Raw genomic sequence first — 16,708 nt, 5'->3', positions numbered from 1 at the left:
TGGAGACATAATTATTAATTACACTCTGGTTGGTTGTCACCTTCAACTCTTGAGTAATGCCATGCGTATGGCTCCTTTTCATTTCTATATAGAAAAGATTTATTTAATTCAGTTTTGGATTCACTGCAATTTCCATTACAAGGTTTAAGAGTTATTTGCAAAATGAGCTATGAGATTTAATTTTTACATTTTACATCACGTGATTTCTGAATTGCATTAATTTAACTTTTTTATCAATTTCATCGGCTAAATACTAAGTCACATTTCACATTGACAGTCAATTTTATAAAATAATTAAACGAATAAAAAAAAGTAAAGTACTAAATATTGAAATTGACGGATGACGCGGTGCACCAGTCGGACCAAAGACTTTCTTTTGTGAGTTGTGACCCCAAAATGACCAATTCGGTGAATTCACACCAAGGGTCTCCTCCTCACATGATCACACACATCTCTGTTTCAGGCCCAAGTCTTTGAAAGGACAACAGTTCAAACAATAATAATTACAAAAACAAGATTATCTCCTCTCTTTTATGCTGGTTTGGTATTTTTGTGCTTTAAAAAAAAACTGCTTATGTTGTATTGTGAGAATAACCAGTTGTGAAATAAAGCAGCAGAGTATTTGTTAAACTTTTTTGTAAAAGTTCTTTTGAAAAAAGAAAAAAACAATATTATAATGTTTGGTAAACTTTTATGTAAAACAGATGTGGAAAAAAACCGATTTTTCAAAGCTGGATTTTGCAGCTTCTTGTTTTTGATTTTTTTTCACATAAAACTATGAAAAAAAACTGAAGCCGAATGTTTATCAAACACAAAAATAACTTATAGCTTTTTTTTATATCAATTTTTTTTCAGAATCAGCTGCTAGTACCAAATCAGGCCTTAATCTTTATATAGAGCCCCCACTCCGGCCAACATTGCAGCCCAGCTGACCTCCGTCCACGCTCTCTTTCCTTCCTTCTCTCTGGGCTCTTTGCTCTCTCCTCCCACTCACTCAACCCATGATTTCCCTACCATGGAACACCATTGTACTCACTCTAATTCTCTTCCACATAACTTCTTCCTCCATTGAAGCAGAAGCTTCTCCTTCTCTGCTCGACAGAATTACCGGGTTGCCGGGTCAGCCCCCCGTCGGGTTCCAGCAGTATTCTGGCTATGTGACCGTTGATGCGAAAAAACAGAAAGCTCTGTTTTACTATTTTGCTGAAGCAGAAATAGATCCAGCTTCCAAGCCTCTTGTCCTCTGGCTCAATGGAGGTCCCCATTTCTTACCCACCATTAAATTTTCCATCTTTTTACTTTTTACCACCTGGGTTTTTAAAAAAATGAGGTTTTACTTCTGGGTTTTTTATGGGTTGTGATTTTTCCAGGTCCTGGTTGTTCTTCCCTTGGAGTCGGAGCATTCTCTGAGAACGGACCGTTTAGGCCTAAAGGAGAAGTCTTGGTTCGAAATGAGCATAGCTGGAATAGAGGTGAGATCTTTTTTCATCAATGCGGTTTTCCGAAACAATCCAACGGTGCAGATTGCTAACATGCTCACTGATTTGCAGAAGCAAACATGCTGTACCTGGAGACACCAATTGGAGTGGGGTTCTCTTACTCAACGGATACTTCTTTTTATGAGGCTGTAGCCGATCACATCACAGGCATGACTCACCAATTTCAAATTTGGTTTTCTATTTTTCCGTCAAAAAATTAAAACTAAAATCAAAATGGTTATAAGACGGGTCCTAAATCTTTATCTCCATTCAGTCTTCCAAATTTCTTCCAAATTTTCTCAGCAAGCAGAAAATCTTGCTAAGCAAGGAAAAAGGAAAAAAAATTATCTTCTGCACCCAACATTCAGGTCAACTTGTCTTCCTATCATCTTCCTTTGTTCATTTCCCAAAGACGAAGAAAGTATTCTTTTAATTTCAAAAGATCCACATGAAATCTTTTAATTTCCTTTTTACACCAAATATTCAAAAGAATATTTCATGCTGGGGTTTGCACTAATTTCATTTTTTTTTTAATTTCGAAAAATTCACTTTACAGTTTACAGATATGCCATGTGTGATGGTGTTTTGTAATCATCCTTGTGGTTGACAAAAAGTTCTCCTTTACAGGCTATGTGTGATTTCTGAATTTTGTCCTTGTTATCTACAGCCAGGGACAATCTTCTGTTCTTGCAAAAGTGGTTTGAAAAATTCCCGCAATACAGAAATAGAAGCTTGTATATTACTGGAGAAAGCTATGCTGGTATATCATCTTGTCACTTTTGATTATTTCTCGATGTTGATTGACTCGATCCTAATGTTGAAAATATTTTCGACTTACAAACGAAATACCCCAATAAGAAATGGAGGAACTGATTTTATTTATTTATTTGTAGGTCACTTTGTTCCTCAGCTAGCAGAACTCATGCTCCAGTTCAAGGAACATCACTTCAATTTGAAAGGAATTGCTGTGAGTAATAAAATCTCGAAGTTACCAGCTTTCGCCATCTAGATTTTGGTCTAAATTTTTCGTTTTCATTGCAGTTGGGTAATCCAGTCCTAGAATATGCAACTGACTTCAATTCAAGAGCTGAGTTCTTCTGGTCTCATGGATTGATATCGGATTCAACTTACAAAATGTTCAGTTCCGTTTGCAACTACTCGCGGTTTGTGAGTGAATATTACAGAGGCTCAGTTTCGCCTATTTGTTCGAGGGTGATGAGCCAAGTGAGCAGAGAAACCAGTAAATTTGTTGACAAGTATGATGTCACCCTTGATGTTTGTATATCATCTGTGTTTTCCCAATCCAAAGCCCTCCTTCCTCAGGTGAATACCCTCTATTGCTCCATTGTAGCGTGAAATTTTGGTTTGGTTTCACGAAGTTCGTGTCCATCTTCTAATTAATTGAACTTGTTCGTTTTGGCAGCAAGTTGCTGATTCAATAGATGTGTGTGTTGAGGATGAAGTAGTTAATTATTTGAACAGGCCAGACGTGCAGAAGGCGCTTCATGCTCGTCTTGTTGGAGTTCGACAGTGGGCAGTTTGCAGCAAGTAATTCTCTTCTGAAGATGTACATTTAAAAAAATTCGAATGCGCCTCAAAGTAGTGTTCATGTCAACAGTTTTGCTTATGAAAATATCTTGTGTGTTATGGCAGCGTACTGGATTATCAGGTGCTGGATGTGGAGATACCAACGATCACAATCGTAGGCAAACTTATCAAAGCAGGAATACCGGTCTTAGTTTACAGGTAGAAGAATTTTAGACAGCATCAAACCATTGTGTTTCATCTTAAATGTTATTGCAGTGGACTAAACTTTCAAGTTTTAAACTTTCAGCGGCGACCAAGATTCTGTTATCCCGTTGACTGGAAGTCGAACATTAGTTCATGGACTTGCAGAGCAGTTAAGACTAAACACCACTGTGCCTTATAGAGTCTGGTTTGAAGGACAACAGGTGAATTTACTACAAGATTACTAAAATCTAAGAATTTTTGGTTGCTTCTGTCATAAATTGTAACGCGATGAATGCATGTTTCATGTTTTTATCACCTGCAGGTTGGTGGATGGACTCAAGTTTACGGTAATATTCTTTCTTTTGCCACCATTAGAGGAGCATCACACGAAGCGCCATTCTCGCAGCCTGAGAGATCACTCGTGCTGTTCAAGTCGTTTTTGAAGGGCCGGCCTCTGCCAGAAGTGTTCTGATCTACTGATAAGCTACATTGTCGCCGGATTGAGATTATAAGAAGTTTGGTTGCAAAGGTTTAATCATCTGAGCATGAAAAAAATTGCATTTGTTTGTTATTTGTAACAGGTTACATGGGTTTGTCCATGCTGTGGAAAGTAGAAGAATTTTGTAAACATCTCAAGGAAAAAAAGGAAAGAAAGAAGGTGCTTTTGTAAAATCCCAAGTTTCCATTTTATTTATTTTATTTTTTATAATACTTTCAAACAATTGATCTGTTAGATATTAAAAATATAAATTACAGCACTCCAAAAGATTAGTTGGAATATTATGTAACTCAACACAAGAACACAAGATCAAGAGGTTGCTAAAGAGTTCCTGCAGTTGGAAACTACAACTGGAGCTTCAACCTGCATTTTCATACAACTGAACTCCAATGCCAATACAGGCTTTGATAACATCACAGCTTCACAGAGGTTCTTGCCGTTATCCACGAGTTCTTCAGTTGCGTGGTTCTTTGTATCGCTAGTATGGATTTCTGATGATTGTCTTGTCTCGGTCTTTGGCATCGGAGATGGTCCTGATACTTTTGCTGGATGCACTGCTCGTACCCTATAAAAAATCGATCAGGTAGCAAACTAATAATTAACACTTGAGTTAGGTAGAAAACGATGGAAGCATGCGAGTTTTAACATTTATGAAGCTTGATGAACATAAAAAAGCAACTGAAACAAAAAGAAAACCTGCACTCAATCCGGCAAGAGTACTTGAGAAGGTTGGGATAATATTCTGTGCCGCCGCTACAATTTCACAACAGAAGGAAGTATATAAGGGAAAAAGATACACTCTAATAGCATAGATAATTATGTGCACAACACACAAAGGGAGAAACTTACCTAAAACTTGGAAGTGACAATTTGATCGCCGGCCCCCTCCACCCAGCACTGGATTCAGGCACTGCCATCGTCCAACTCGCAATTAGAATATCGATGGTTGAATCACGCCAAAGGATGAAACCACAGAAGAAAAACATCAAACGTATACTAGTGAGATAGATATTTGGATTAACCAACTTACCGAAAGTGGTAAGGTTGAAATTAAAGGAATCTTTAACCGATGAAGCCTTGATTTCGGTCACTTGAACTCCTATACATTCTTTTGGATCACAGAAAGCAGCACTGCTACCAATTACATTAAGAAATCCAATGTTTTTGCTCTTTGGTTGCCTTGAAACTGCTGTAATCCTCTGTTTTGTACAGAAATAAATTTCGTAAGCCGTAGTCCACCTTAGGGAGGAAGAGTTCACCATATGCAAGCTGCAAAAAAATGCTTATAATTCAAATGAAAATCATACCTTCGAAAACCTTGCAACTTGACTTGGAAGCCCTACTTCCTGCAAGAGGGGACTGCAACCAACATAAGAACTACATACAAAAAATAAGAAACCTTGACAAGCTCTGCGGCAGAGTGCCTTATGCAGCCTCACACCTTTCGTCCATGGTCACAAGCTTCATCACTATTCACAAGCACCTTAGCTGCCCAGCTGTTTGACAAAAAAACAAGTAAAAATGCTTATGATTTAGGGTTTAGAGTCCAGAACAAGTCTCTCCTAAAGATTACATGCTCTTCGGCTTATTACGAAGAAAGAAAGGGTTGAGGAAACATACGCGCAAGATGTTGGAGGGCTCCAAACAAGCCCAGCGATCACAACGAGCTGAGAGGGAGAACATAAACAGTCTTGTTAGTGAGTGGTTGAAGAAACCTCAGAAGAATTCCTATCTATATTTTGCTAAAGCAAACATGGATTACTCTTGCGATAAACAAAAGTAGTGAACAAAATCTTGTTCATTAGCTTTCTGTATCGAGGCCCGAAAAAGTATGACTTTGTAAGGTGATGATTATGCAGAAGATATGAACCTCATCAAACATTCCAACTGGACTGTCATCATAGTTGGCAAGAAAGAAGCCACCAAGAGTGTACCTGTAAAGTGTAATCAAACACATATTTGGTGATCGGATTCTTTGACCATCCCGAATCCTATCAACCTTATTCTTCTTTATCGCTCAATCATTTAAGGCTTTTTATCAAAACTGGTCTCAAGATTGGTATAACTCCTTACTTTGGTCCCGACAATGAAAATCGATAAAAGTGATCCTTGAGTTTGTCCACTATAATCATGAAAAATCTGTCAATATCCTTGTTAAATTGTCACGCGAAACCAACCCTCCACTTAACAATGATATTGACAGTTTTTTCACAGAATGACCAAAATGACTTAGGGTCAACAAATTCAGGGACAACTTCTATCGATTTTCATTTGCATGGACCAAAGTGAGGAGATGTATTCATTTGAGGACCATTTTGCTTAAAAAGCCATCATTTAAACAACAGTTAATAGTACATTTACCCAAATGCTTCAACTAGTCTGAACTCTTTCGGGATGCATGCTCGAACAGTTGTTGCTTTGACAAGGTGGAGCTGATACAACGCGCTGATCAGAAAAACCGGGCAATCAGCAGAGTCATTTGTCATGATTGAGAACAGAGAGCAAAAAAAACTGAAGTTGTTGGACACTTACCTGCCTCTGAATATCCATGGAGGCTTTCCATAGGAACATTTTGTTTCTCCGACATCCATGAACTTGAATGACTTCAAGAAAGTGCTTTTACCAGAAGCAAATTTGAAGATGCCAAAATCAAGTCATTGAAGCTGTGTCCAGGAAATCCCTAAACAAAAAGTGCATCATTTATCAGAAGCAAAGTCCCTAATCATCTCATGGTGGTGGTGCCACCCCATGCAGTTACAAATTACAATGATCACTTGCCCTGTTTTGTTAAATACTAGCAAACACAATCTTGAATTGTAGAAAGAACTTCCATGCACCTAGGATGCCATCGTATTCTGAGTCAATCACACATTGAAGCGAGGAAAAGTCACGGCAATACATGATTGGCCGCCACCGTGACATCTCAGGTGTCGTTAAGTTTCTCTCGTACTGTAAGGGTGGCGGACACTAAATAATTAATTGATGTTTTATACTTACTAGGAACAATTGTGAGATTGGATATCAGGCATCGTCAAAAGAGAAATGATTTCCGCACGCCCGTTCTCTCCTTGTGCACAATATGCAATACATTAATACATGCATTGTGAAGATCAAGAGCACAGCTAAGTAGGAAAAAAAAGGAACGCAAACAAGCAAAGCTCACCTCAACGAAACGAAACCAACCAAGGAAAGCTGCACACAACAAAACTCAGCTCCTAAAGTTAACTGGCCGAGAAAAGAAAGAGAGGTAGAAACCCGGAAGAAAAAATGATGAGAGAGAGAGAGAGAGAGAGAGAGGAAGAATTCAAGGAGGTGAGAGAAGTAAAACCAAAACGGATAGAAAGACAGGGATTGGCTGGCTGTGCTGAGACACAAATAGCCGTAGTAGGACTCTAGGAATGGGAGAGGAGTGGATGTGGATAGGACTAGGAGTACTTTATCCAAACCCACCACAGGTTTTATTTGGCGCCAACTGAAAATAAATAACAACCACCCTCCCATTTACCAATACGAATAACATGGGCAATACCAGCACCAATACCATCAACGTTCAGCGACATGGAAAACCAAAACTGATGAGATGATACAATCATATAGATATAGAAGGAGCCTTGGAGGTGGGTTTTGTACTTTCCACTAATTAATCCTTTAGGCTGGTCTCTAAGCAGATATCCTGGATCCCAATATCACTATATATTTATTCTTAGTCTCAAAGTATCATTTTTATTTTCTTTTATATATTAAGCTAGATCGTATCCAACAAACTTTAACTCGTATTCTAAAGCATCTCCGAGAGAGAGAGAGAGATGATGTAAAACAATCAAAACTATAGTCTTTTTAAATTTGAAGAGTCATTGTCATCCGTTAAATAATTACAAATAATAATAAAATTCAAGGATGGACTCATGAGCAAGGAGAAAAGGGAGAGAGGAGGTTGGTTTAGAAAATGGGAAAAGGATCATCTCCGGATCCTTTTCCTAGAGATCCCGTGATCTCACCCGTTCATCGTATATTATGCGATCAATTTTCTTTAAGTACTATTCATATTTAATTTTAAATTTTAAATTTTGAAATAATTTCTGACTGCACGATATGCGATGAACAGATGAGATCATAGGATCTCTAGGAAAAGATCAGGCAAGAATCCTTTCCCTAGAAAATGAGTATGTTGAGTTTAAATTGATGTAACATAAAACCTATTAGTCCGAAAGCTCCATGTAGAGCAACAAAAGTCCATAGACCGCCTAATTGACACTAACGAGTAAAATCTCCTTATATTTAAGTTTGTTAAAATAGTGTGTTGGTGGGGATTTTAAACTGAATAACTAAAATAATTTTTTCGACACTGTTTACTTTGTAGTTTAACAAAAATTTAAAATTTCTCTTGAAAATGTTTTAATACTTTGGCAGGTTAAACTCCTCTAAACATAAAAGAACAAACTGTTTTCTATAATCTTGATAAGAGTAGCCAATAACATGTCAATGGTAAAATGGTTAGACATTTTAACAAAGGATACTATTGAGGAAACAAAATTTGTAAACTAAATAATGTATCACCAATAAAAATAAGCATATTTATCAGTTCTTACCAACTATCCTTTACTTTGACAGTTAAAAAACGTCAAAAATGACTTTCTGTCAAGAAATGGCTTTCTAGACGGCTTTTACCGTCAAGTAAAGGCTTTTCTTCTTATATTATTTCAACGAATAATGGATATCATGCAAACAAAAACTTCTGTTGAATTCTTTTAGATTTTTTAAACTTATAAAAAATAGGAGAATAAGTAGAAAATAATAGCTTTTACACCTTGTTAATTTTTGTATTTTAATATTCTTTAATTCATTCGATTCAATATAATAAATTAAAAAAATATGTAAAAGATAAAAAGAATGATGTAAATAATATTAATAATAACGATGATTTTGAACCACTTAAAAGCCAGAAAAATGTTGAGATTCTCATTCAAAGACGTGTCAACGAACTGAACACACACACACACACACACACACACACACACAAAGGAAAGAAAAGCGGGTGAGTTCGGAGTCGCACTAACTACCTATATCAGTGATCCTCTGTACTATTGGGCATCAATTGAGAAGGTGGCTTGTGCTTCCGTCTTGATGCAGCAATCCTCAAGAGACACGTGCTTCACGTGTGCACTAACATGCAAAAGTATGACATACGACGGATGAATCTGTTTTTTTTTTTAAATCGTATTCGTTCATTTCACATTATATGATATGTGCACTAACTTGGATAACATACTAAAATTACATGTGTTTTGTTTTTTTTTAAATTGCAATCATTTATTTCACATTGTATTGAATACAACATATAATATCAGCATAATATTGTAGATCAAATCGTGAACATAATGATGTTTATTAAAATTTCTATCATACATCAATGACGTGTTCAACATGAATTTCAATAGAAGTGCAAAAGTATCAATTTGATAGGGCAAAACTAAAGCAGGAACAACCCACAAAAACAACTTAAAAACGTGCATCACCAACACGTATCTAAGTCTATACATCCAAAAGTTTAAATTAAAATCTAAGATCAAAACAAAACTACCATCACAAATCACATCATGAATCATATTGCTTTTGTATCAAATTTTAAATGAATGCACCCCATTAGACGCACGAATGTATGACAAGATATGTGGCCTGCCCGAAACCGGGGGAATGACTTACCTATACGATGATGCTGCCGTTTAACTTTCTCACTTGATCATGTTCTTTAACTTGATATGTCGTTACAGTGACATTCCGGATGTAGTTACGTTTCTCTTGGATATCAACTAGTAACCATGAGGTTGCTCTTTCAAACCATCCATCCAAAATGTGTCATGCCCAAATCTACATTTGAAATTTGCTTAGGTTACCAATAATCTCTGCAAGAACACTCCCCAAACTTGAAGTGATGGAATCTGTTGGAATCTCTCACAACAATTGCACGCCCCGTTACCACAGAAACATGTTTTGCAAACTCATGGCAATCTTTGCACGCCCTGATGTTCTTAAAAACCACAATAGGAGCATCACCTGGTATGGAAATAAGCCCAAATGCTATAGCAAGTCTCTCACTGTGGTCAAGAAGCTGTTCTTTCCTTTCAGGAAAACCGCTCAATACATCGTCCTCGGTAAGAAGCGAATCTTCAGCATCCCTGAAAGAAATGCTCAGCTCCTTCAGTTTCGTGTATATCTGTTCTATCTGAGGATGGTGTTGATCACCCACTATAAACCGATGCTTTTCACCCTTGACGGTTATCCAGCTGCATCCGATTTCTTTCCTCAAGTTCCTTTCAGCCATCATTCTTCTATAAACTGCAGCTTCTTCCCACTTCCCGGATGATGCATACAAATTAAACATGATAATGTAACTAGCAGTGTCCTCCGGGTCCAATTGGAGGAGGTTCTCAGCTGCTAACTTTCCGAGCTCAAGATTTCGATGTATCCAGCATCCACCCAATAAACTTTTCCAGCTCATTGCATCGGGTTCAAACGGCATGCTCTTTATCAGATCAAGTGCCTCTTGTAGTTGCCCAGCACGGGAGTATATGTCAATCATACAATCGTAATGATCAATGTTTGGTTCTACATGATACACACTACTCATTGATTCCAAAAACTGTTTTCCGTCAGTCACCAAACCTGAATGGCTGCAAGCAGTTAAAACTGCTATAAATGTAACTGAGTTTGGCTTAACGCCGGAATCCTGCATTCTATTGAAAAGCGTAAGAGCTTCGGAGGCATTGCCGTGATAAGCATAACCACATATTATTGCAGTCCAGGCCACAGTATCAGGTTTATCTATTGATTCAAATGCTCGAAAGGCACAGTCCAATCTGCCACATTTTGAGTACATTGTAATCAATGCACTTGCTCCATGCAAGAATGCAATGAGCCCTCTTTTTATTGCATCAGCATGAACTTGAGTTCCCAAATTTATATCTGCGATTGCAGAACAGGCTTGAAAAATGCTTGTATATACGAACGAATTTAAGGTAACATCTTTAGTAATTAAAGATTGAAAAATCTTGACACACTCCTCAAATTTCCCACTCTGGCAATAGCCAGAGATTATAGCACTCCACGAAACATCATTTGGTTCATGTATCCTTTCGAATGCTCTGCAAGCAGACTCAAATTTTGCACATTTGACATAGAAGTCCACTAGAGGAGTTCCTACAGAAACATCAGAATCCAACCCAAGTTTAACACTGTAGCCATGAATTTGCCTTCCCATATTCAAGTCCTGCAAACCAGCACATGCCTTGAGAACTATCGAAAACACAAAATCATCCACCTCTACACTTTTCCTAACCATCTCAGCAAACAATTCCAAAATCTCCTCCGGTTTCTCATCTTCAGTATAGCCTACCATCAATCCAGTCCAAACCACAGCATTCCTTTCTTCCATCCTATCGAAAACAAGCCTAGCACCCTCTAACCACCCACACTTCACATACATGTTTGCAATCGCCGTTTCAACCGAAACATTACTACTCATTTCACTTCTTATCACATAAGAATGTATCTGTTTCCCAAGCTCCAAAAGCGAATCCTCCGTCAAGGAACTTAAAACGCTTGTAAAAATTGATGCATTCGGTCTAATCCCAGTCTCCAGCATTTTTGAAAACATCGAAATAGCTCTTTTCAGAATACCCTTCTGCGCATATGCCGATATAATTATAACCCAAGAAACCAAATTCCTCTCAAGCATCTCATCAAACACCTTCTGTGCATCGGATAAACTTCCGCATTCGCAATACATCTGCAGAGCGTCGTTCTCAAGAAACTCAGGTGGGTTCTTCACTGTCCTCCTTAACCATCTGTGCACAGATTTTCCATCTAACAACGAACCCTTTAATCCACACATTTCAAATAAACATTTATACGATTGAGGACTCACGGATACACCGGCTTCGTTCATCTGCTCGAGAAATTGGCGCGCTTCTCTGAGCTTCCCTTGCTTGGAGAGAGAAACCAAGTGCACATTTTCAACCTGGCCCAGTTCTGTTTGGCGGGTTTCGATCGACGGACATGTGGATTTAAGAGACACCCACGATGGAATTTGAGCAAAGTTGGAAGCTTTTGCGAACGGAGTCTGATCGGGATGGTGTAAAGCGCGGGAATGCAGCAGAGAACATTGGACAGTGAAGGAAGACGACATTCGAATTTAAGCTTTTGATTCCCAAAAATCTTTACTTTACAGTTTACGCGCATGGGATTTCGCAGGAAAAGAAGAAAAAAATAACCGTTGAAAAATGCCAGAAAAATTTTAATTTCTATAAAAAAGTCGGCAGAAAACCATTTCCGAAATAAAATAAGAAATTTAATGAAAAGCTCAAATACTGTTTATTTTAACAAAAATTTATATTTTTACATTAAAAAGTTAATTTTGGTATTATTTCTTTATCCATTATTTTGTCTTTATTATTAAAACTCAAAGTTCGTAAGTCTTTTCATTAGTTTTTCTATCACTCCTGCTTTTTGTTTGGTTGAGGAGAAAATTCTGGAAAACGAATGAAAATCCAGCAAAATCGAAATTCTTATATTATGTTGGGACGAATAAATTTAAGATTATTAAAGAATTTTAAAATGATAAAATTTTATTTCCTAAAATTTGTAAATTTTATTGTTTGGTTAATCTAAAAGAACAATGAAATTTTAATACGAAATTTGTTATTTTTAAACTCTCACCATAAAAGTTTAGAAATGATACATATTTACGTTGAATTTAAACTTGGGAATTGGAGGCCTCAACTTTCAAATTTTTTCCAAGTAAAAATTCTAAATTTCTATGTTTATGAATTCAAATAAAAAAAATTAGTGCATATCAATTTATAAATTTTAACTTTTGTTAAAATTCCGAGTTATTTCCCACCTGCAAAGATTGTGTAAAAGTTTGATAATTCGTCCAACAACTTGCAAGCAGAAATGGAGGCTTCCTTGCATTTCCGCGGGGTAGAATCCCCTGCCACTCGCGAAGTCGAAGACCCTCGCACTTGCCGCTGCCGTCCTCCGCGGCTGCGCTGTCGCGATCGTTCTACGCTGCTGTCGAAAATGCATGCAGAAGCAGTAGGCCGAGAGCGAAGAGCGAGAAGAAAAGAATCGAAGCTATGCATGGAGAAGAAGGGGAAGAGAATGCGACAGAGAGCCGCGGCTCCGATGCGGTGCCGTTTACGTGCGTGATGAAGTTAGGAGGATCGTAACTGGCGTCGGCGGAGAGGATGAAAGAGGTTGCTCAGGTCGTTGTCTGTTTTCACGATGAAAATCCTGTCGTTGTGCACTTGTGCTCCATGGGGAAGACCACTAATAACCTCTTACTTGTAATGCACTTTTCATAATTGTCTAATTAGTTTCTTTAATTGTCTGATTTAAATGGTTAAGAATGATGAGATTGAATGGCTGTGATTTGTGTATAATGTATACATTTAGGCTGGGGAGAAGGCCGTCAGCTGCGGGGTTTCAAATGCATCAGAAATCGAAGAATTGAGCTTTATAAAACAACGGCATCTCCGGTTAGCTCATAGCGCCAATAAGCAGGAAAACAGCTTTAAGACTTTTCCAGTAGCCCTTAGCCAAGGAGAAAATCTCAAATTCCTCACATTTGTAGGTTTGGTGACGATTCTCAGGACCTTAGTCATTCGTCCGACAGTCAGCCAACGAAATGAGTTTTTCCATTCCCTTCCTCTATATTAGGCGGCAAAGGCAAATCCACATACTTTCTAATTGAAGGGTTTCAAATTAACGGGGCAGCGCCTGTGGCCGTGCCATTCATGTACCTGCAGTACTCAGGACCAAGGCATGTAAGCCCGTTACAAGTTTCGACCATTTTCAAATCCCCAAGGGGATTACTTTATCCAAAATTGGTGGCTTCAGAAGCTCGGTACGTTACTCAGCATAATACGACGTGTGATATATATATTCACCTTCTTCACTCTCCTGTAGTAGAAAGAGCTGACGACCATCGTTTCTGTTGCGGTGGTCGGATTCAATTAATAAGAAGCGGACCAGATGAGTATCAATGAAGGGACAACTTTTGATCAGAGTGCTCCACGTACGACTGGCACACTCTTCTACATTTGAGTAAAGATTTGACGGGCAACCTCAGCAAGATTTCTGCTATGATTTCTTCAGCAAGGTAGTCGATTGACATTGCCTTTTTAGTTTTTACTTGATCAATTTTCCAAGCCTTTTTCTGTTGGAAGGCGAAGAGAGAAATTATGACAATTTAGAAACTTTCTTGATCGTGGTCAAAAGTGCACCTTATAGTGAAGACTCAAAGACTACTTGAAGAAGAAGTGTATGTGGAACAACTCGCTCCCTGGTATAAGGAGAAGGAGAAATATTGTTTAAAGATGGCACTGTATAGCCTAAATCACACACGTGTTTTCCTTGTACGACCACGAGCTTGGAATTCTTGCGTTACAAGTTACAACTATTTTCAATAAAATGGCTTTATGTGCAGTGGCGAGACTAAGCATTCCTAATAGTAGGGGACAACGTTCCACTGCCTCAGGGATTACTCGATGTGCTACTTCGATCAAGACCAACCGAAGCCTAGTAGGTGAGCCTATTCAAGTTTCGAGATGCAAATGATTGGATTGGGGTGAAAGAAGATGAGATGATCGATCAATTGGTATTTATTATTTTCCTCTTAGGTGAGCCAATTCAAACAAAGCCTATTACCATGAAAAGTTGTGTTTCTTTAATTTGCTCCTTTTTATTTTCACTTGCAACCATGATATTATCTATCAACCGGAATTTATTCTCAGTAAAGACGCAACACTTTTGTGCATGATATGTTCATTTCATTCAGCGTAACACGTTTTGCACTAAATCTAAACAAAAATGTCCATAAACTGACGTGGATATGCAAACAACAGATGATTTATCATCACACATTTTTTTAGTAAACCAACAAAACGCATTCAGGGCACGAAATAAAGAAAATAATCTCAATTCTATGTATAACGGAGAGATAGCTTAGGAATGGAAAAAAAGTATTCAAGCATTCCACATGTAAGTTGGGAAGGAAAAATTTGCAACATATTGTTCTTTGCCTGCTGGTACTTTAGAAAGTACAGATCCATGGAGCTAGCCAATTGATTAGTAGGAAACAACGTTGCGCTGGCCAAGTAAGATAAAACTCTACAAAAGGATTCATTGATGAGTAGCCATCTAGAGCAGTTGCAGCATCTTTATTTCCGGTCTTGAAATCCACCACTATGGCCCGCCTATGGCCATCCAACAATTTTGTCATCACCAGTTCATCACAGTTATTGAAACCAAGAACGCTAGGACGATATCCTTCGAAGAGTACACTATTGTTACCAAATTTTTTCATGACCCACAAATGAAGCCTATAGACAAAATATTCTCCTCCCTCATCAATCTGAAACATCTGAACCAAGGCAAGAGAATCTCCATATCTTAAAACATAAGATGGGCAACCTGTTTTTCCAAAATCTTCAGGCATCGCAATCTCATGGAATAATTCAGTGCCGAAATCAAACGACACAATGAGACGTTCTTTGGAATCTTTGTCACGGGGTAGAATCCAATGCATAGCATCATTAAAAAATGCGTCTTTCGAATTACTCAAGAGCCACGAGCACAAATAAGTAGGAAAAACAGCAGTTGCAGCAGCACTTAGACTTGTCCAACATCCCTTGGCCAAGGAGTAAACCTTAACCCCCAACAAAGATTTCCTTACGGTAACAATTCTCAAGACCTTGTAGTCATTGGTCAGAGAATCATAGCCAAAGAAATAGGTATGTGTACCCTTAAAGTTGCTCTTCTTAATATTAGGGCTAGGCAAAATCACATACTTTCTGACTGAAGGGTTCCAAATTATTGTGGGGGCATCTTTGTCCCGAAGGTCTTCGTTGTCAGCAAGGCATATAAGCCCGTTACAAGTTCCGACCATTGACAAATAACTAAAACAACGTTTAATTACATCTGGAGTTGGTGGTTTGATAAGCACGGTGTAACCAGATGAAGAGCTAAAGATATTCCCATAGTACGAGTGAAAACTATTAACATAGTGCCCTCCATTCTTCTTCAGTAAGAGGAGTTGGCGCCGACCATCGTTGTTGTTTTCGTGTTCAGATTGTATTAATAAGGTGCGCGCCTGAGATAAGTGTCATGAAGGTGCAACTTTTGATCAGAGAGTTCCATGACTTGCACACTCTTCTAACTTTGATTATAAAAATTTGAAGGGCAGCCTCATCAAGATATCTGCTACGATTTCTTCAGGAAAGCAGTCGACTGATATTGCTTTTTTACTTGGACTTTTCAAGTCTACGTTCCGATCCATTGTTTACAAGAGATTCCGCCGTGAAAAGGAGTTGGTGATTAAGGGGAAAAATTTTGGCAATTTATAGGTTAGGGCAAGTGAAGTTATGGGGCTTTCGTGAATAACAAGGAAAAGAGCTGGGTGGGTGACTCCATTTTCGCTATTTTTGGGAAGGAATTTATCCCTCCTAAACTTAAGCTAAAACCAGAAATTATCCCTCCTAAATGCTAAATCCTGAGCAAATCTCTAATACCCGGTATCATATTAACCAACCAATCAATATTATATTATGAAATTAATCGTTAAATTTGAATCTATTGCCTACTCTCATTCAATCTCTTGCCGACACTGTGGAGAATTGGAATTGAGAAAGGGGAAGGGGGGGGGGGGGGGGGGGGGGTGTGTGACACGCCCAACCTTGATATTCTCCAAAGACCAGGGTAGGCATGTGCTGGCCGACATTTGAAGATGACGAAGCCATATTAGGATGCATGATAACTAAAAACAATTAACTGACATAAATAAAACTTGTAAATTTAATTATAATGAATATGCAATTGTGGAACGTGTTTAGCATACAATTAATCTGAGACACTAAAAAGAAATAATATTAAATTGAATGAACAAGGGATGCGTCCTACACCGAGAGGACTCGAGGATGCCGATGTGGGAATGCCTTGACGC

The 16,708-nt window shown here is 38.2% G+C and overlaps 4 protein-coding genes across 5 annotated transcripts; 1 reads left to right on the top strand and 3 right to left on the bottom strand.

The window, feature by feature from the left end:
- The first annotated feature begins 933 nt into the window (after positions 1 to 933).
- LOC137736861 (serine carboxypeptidase-like 45) lies at positions 934 to 3,681 on the top strand. Its single transcript, XM_068476162.1, has 10 exons — positions 934 to 1,257; positions 1,371 to 1,472; positions 1,551 to 1,646; positions 2,146 to 2,238; positions 2,372 to 2,445; positions 2,520 to 2,801; positions 2,902 to 3,026; positions 3,132 to 3,224; positions 3,313 to 3,430; positions 3,532 to 3,681. The coding sequence occupies exons 1-10, from the start codon at positions 1,002 to 1,004 to the stop codon at positions 3,679 to 3,681; spliced, it is 1,389 nt and encodes a 462-aa protein (XP_068332263.1). The 5' UTR covers positions 934 to 1,001.
- Positions 3,682 to 3,871: 190 nt separating this feature from the next.
- Positions 3,872 to 7,116, bottom strand: LOC137736862 (protein NEOXANTHIN-DEFICIENT 1-like). Of its 2 annotated transcripts, none has more exons than XM_068476163.1 (12): positions 6,872 to 7,116; positions 6,706 to 6,775; positions 6,241 to 6,388; positions 6,070 to 6,153; positions 5,579 to 5,642; positions 5,329 to 5,375; positions 5,150 to 5,204; positions 5,016 to 5,054; positions 4,739 to 4,907; positions 4,558 to 4,618; positions 4,405 to 4,461; positions 3,872 to 4,273 (listed from the first exon to the last, which is right to left on the bottom strand). In XM_068476163.1, the coding sequence occupies exons 3-12, from the start codon at positions 6,297 to 6,299 to the stop codon at positions 4,018 to 4,020; spliced, it is 891 nt and encodes a 296-aa protein (XP_068332264.1). In that variant the 5' UTR covers positions 6,300 to 6,388; positions 6,706 to 6,775; positions 6,872 to 7,116; the 3' UTR covers positions 3,872 to 4,017. The 2 variants fall into 2 exon arrangements, with proteins under 2 accessions (XP_068332264.1, XP_068332265.1); XM_068476164.1 differs by having other exon boundaries at positions 6,706 to 6,772.
- A 1,953-nt stretch (positions 7,117 to 9,069) lies between these two features.
- Positions 9,070 to 11,992, bottom strand: LOC137736860 (pentatricopeptide repeat-containing protein At5g13270, chloroplastic-like). Its single transcript, XM_068476161.1, has one exon. The coding sequence runs from the start codon at positions 11,891 to 11,893 to the stop codon at positions 9,599 to 9,601; it is 2,295 nt and encodes a 764-aa protein (XP_068332262.1). The 5' UTR covers positions 11,894 to 11,992; the 3' UTR covers positions 9,070 to 9,598.
- Positions 11,993 to 13,747: 1,755 nt separating this feature from the next.
- Positions 13,748 to 15,655, bottom strand: LOC137736249 (F-box/kelch-repeat protein At3g23880-like). Its single transcript, XM_068475555.1, has 2 exons — positions 14,882 to 15,655; positions 13,748 to 13,924 (listed from the first exon to the last, which is right to left on the bottom strand). Exons 1-2 carry the CDS (start codon positions 15,653 to 15,655, stop codon positions 13,748 to 13,750), a joined length of 951 nt encoding a protein of 316 aa, XP_068331656.1.
- Positions 15,656 to 16,708: the final 1,053 nt, after the last annotated feature.

The sequence above is a fragment of the Pyrus communis genome, chromosome 6, assembly GCF_963583255.1.
Source record: "Pyrus communis chromosome 6, drPyrComm1.1, whole genome shotgun sequence".
NCBI lineage: Eukaryota > Viridiplantae > Streptophyta > Magnoliopsida > Rosales > Rosaceae > Pyrus > Pyrus communis.
The sequence above is the reverse complement of the archived record's forward strand: the minus strand, read 5'-3'. Positions and strand labels throughout refer to the sequence as shown.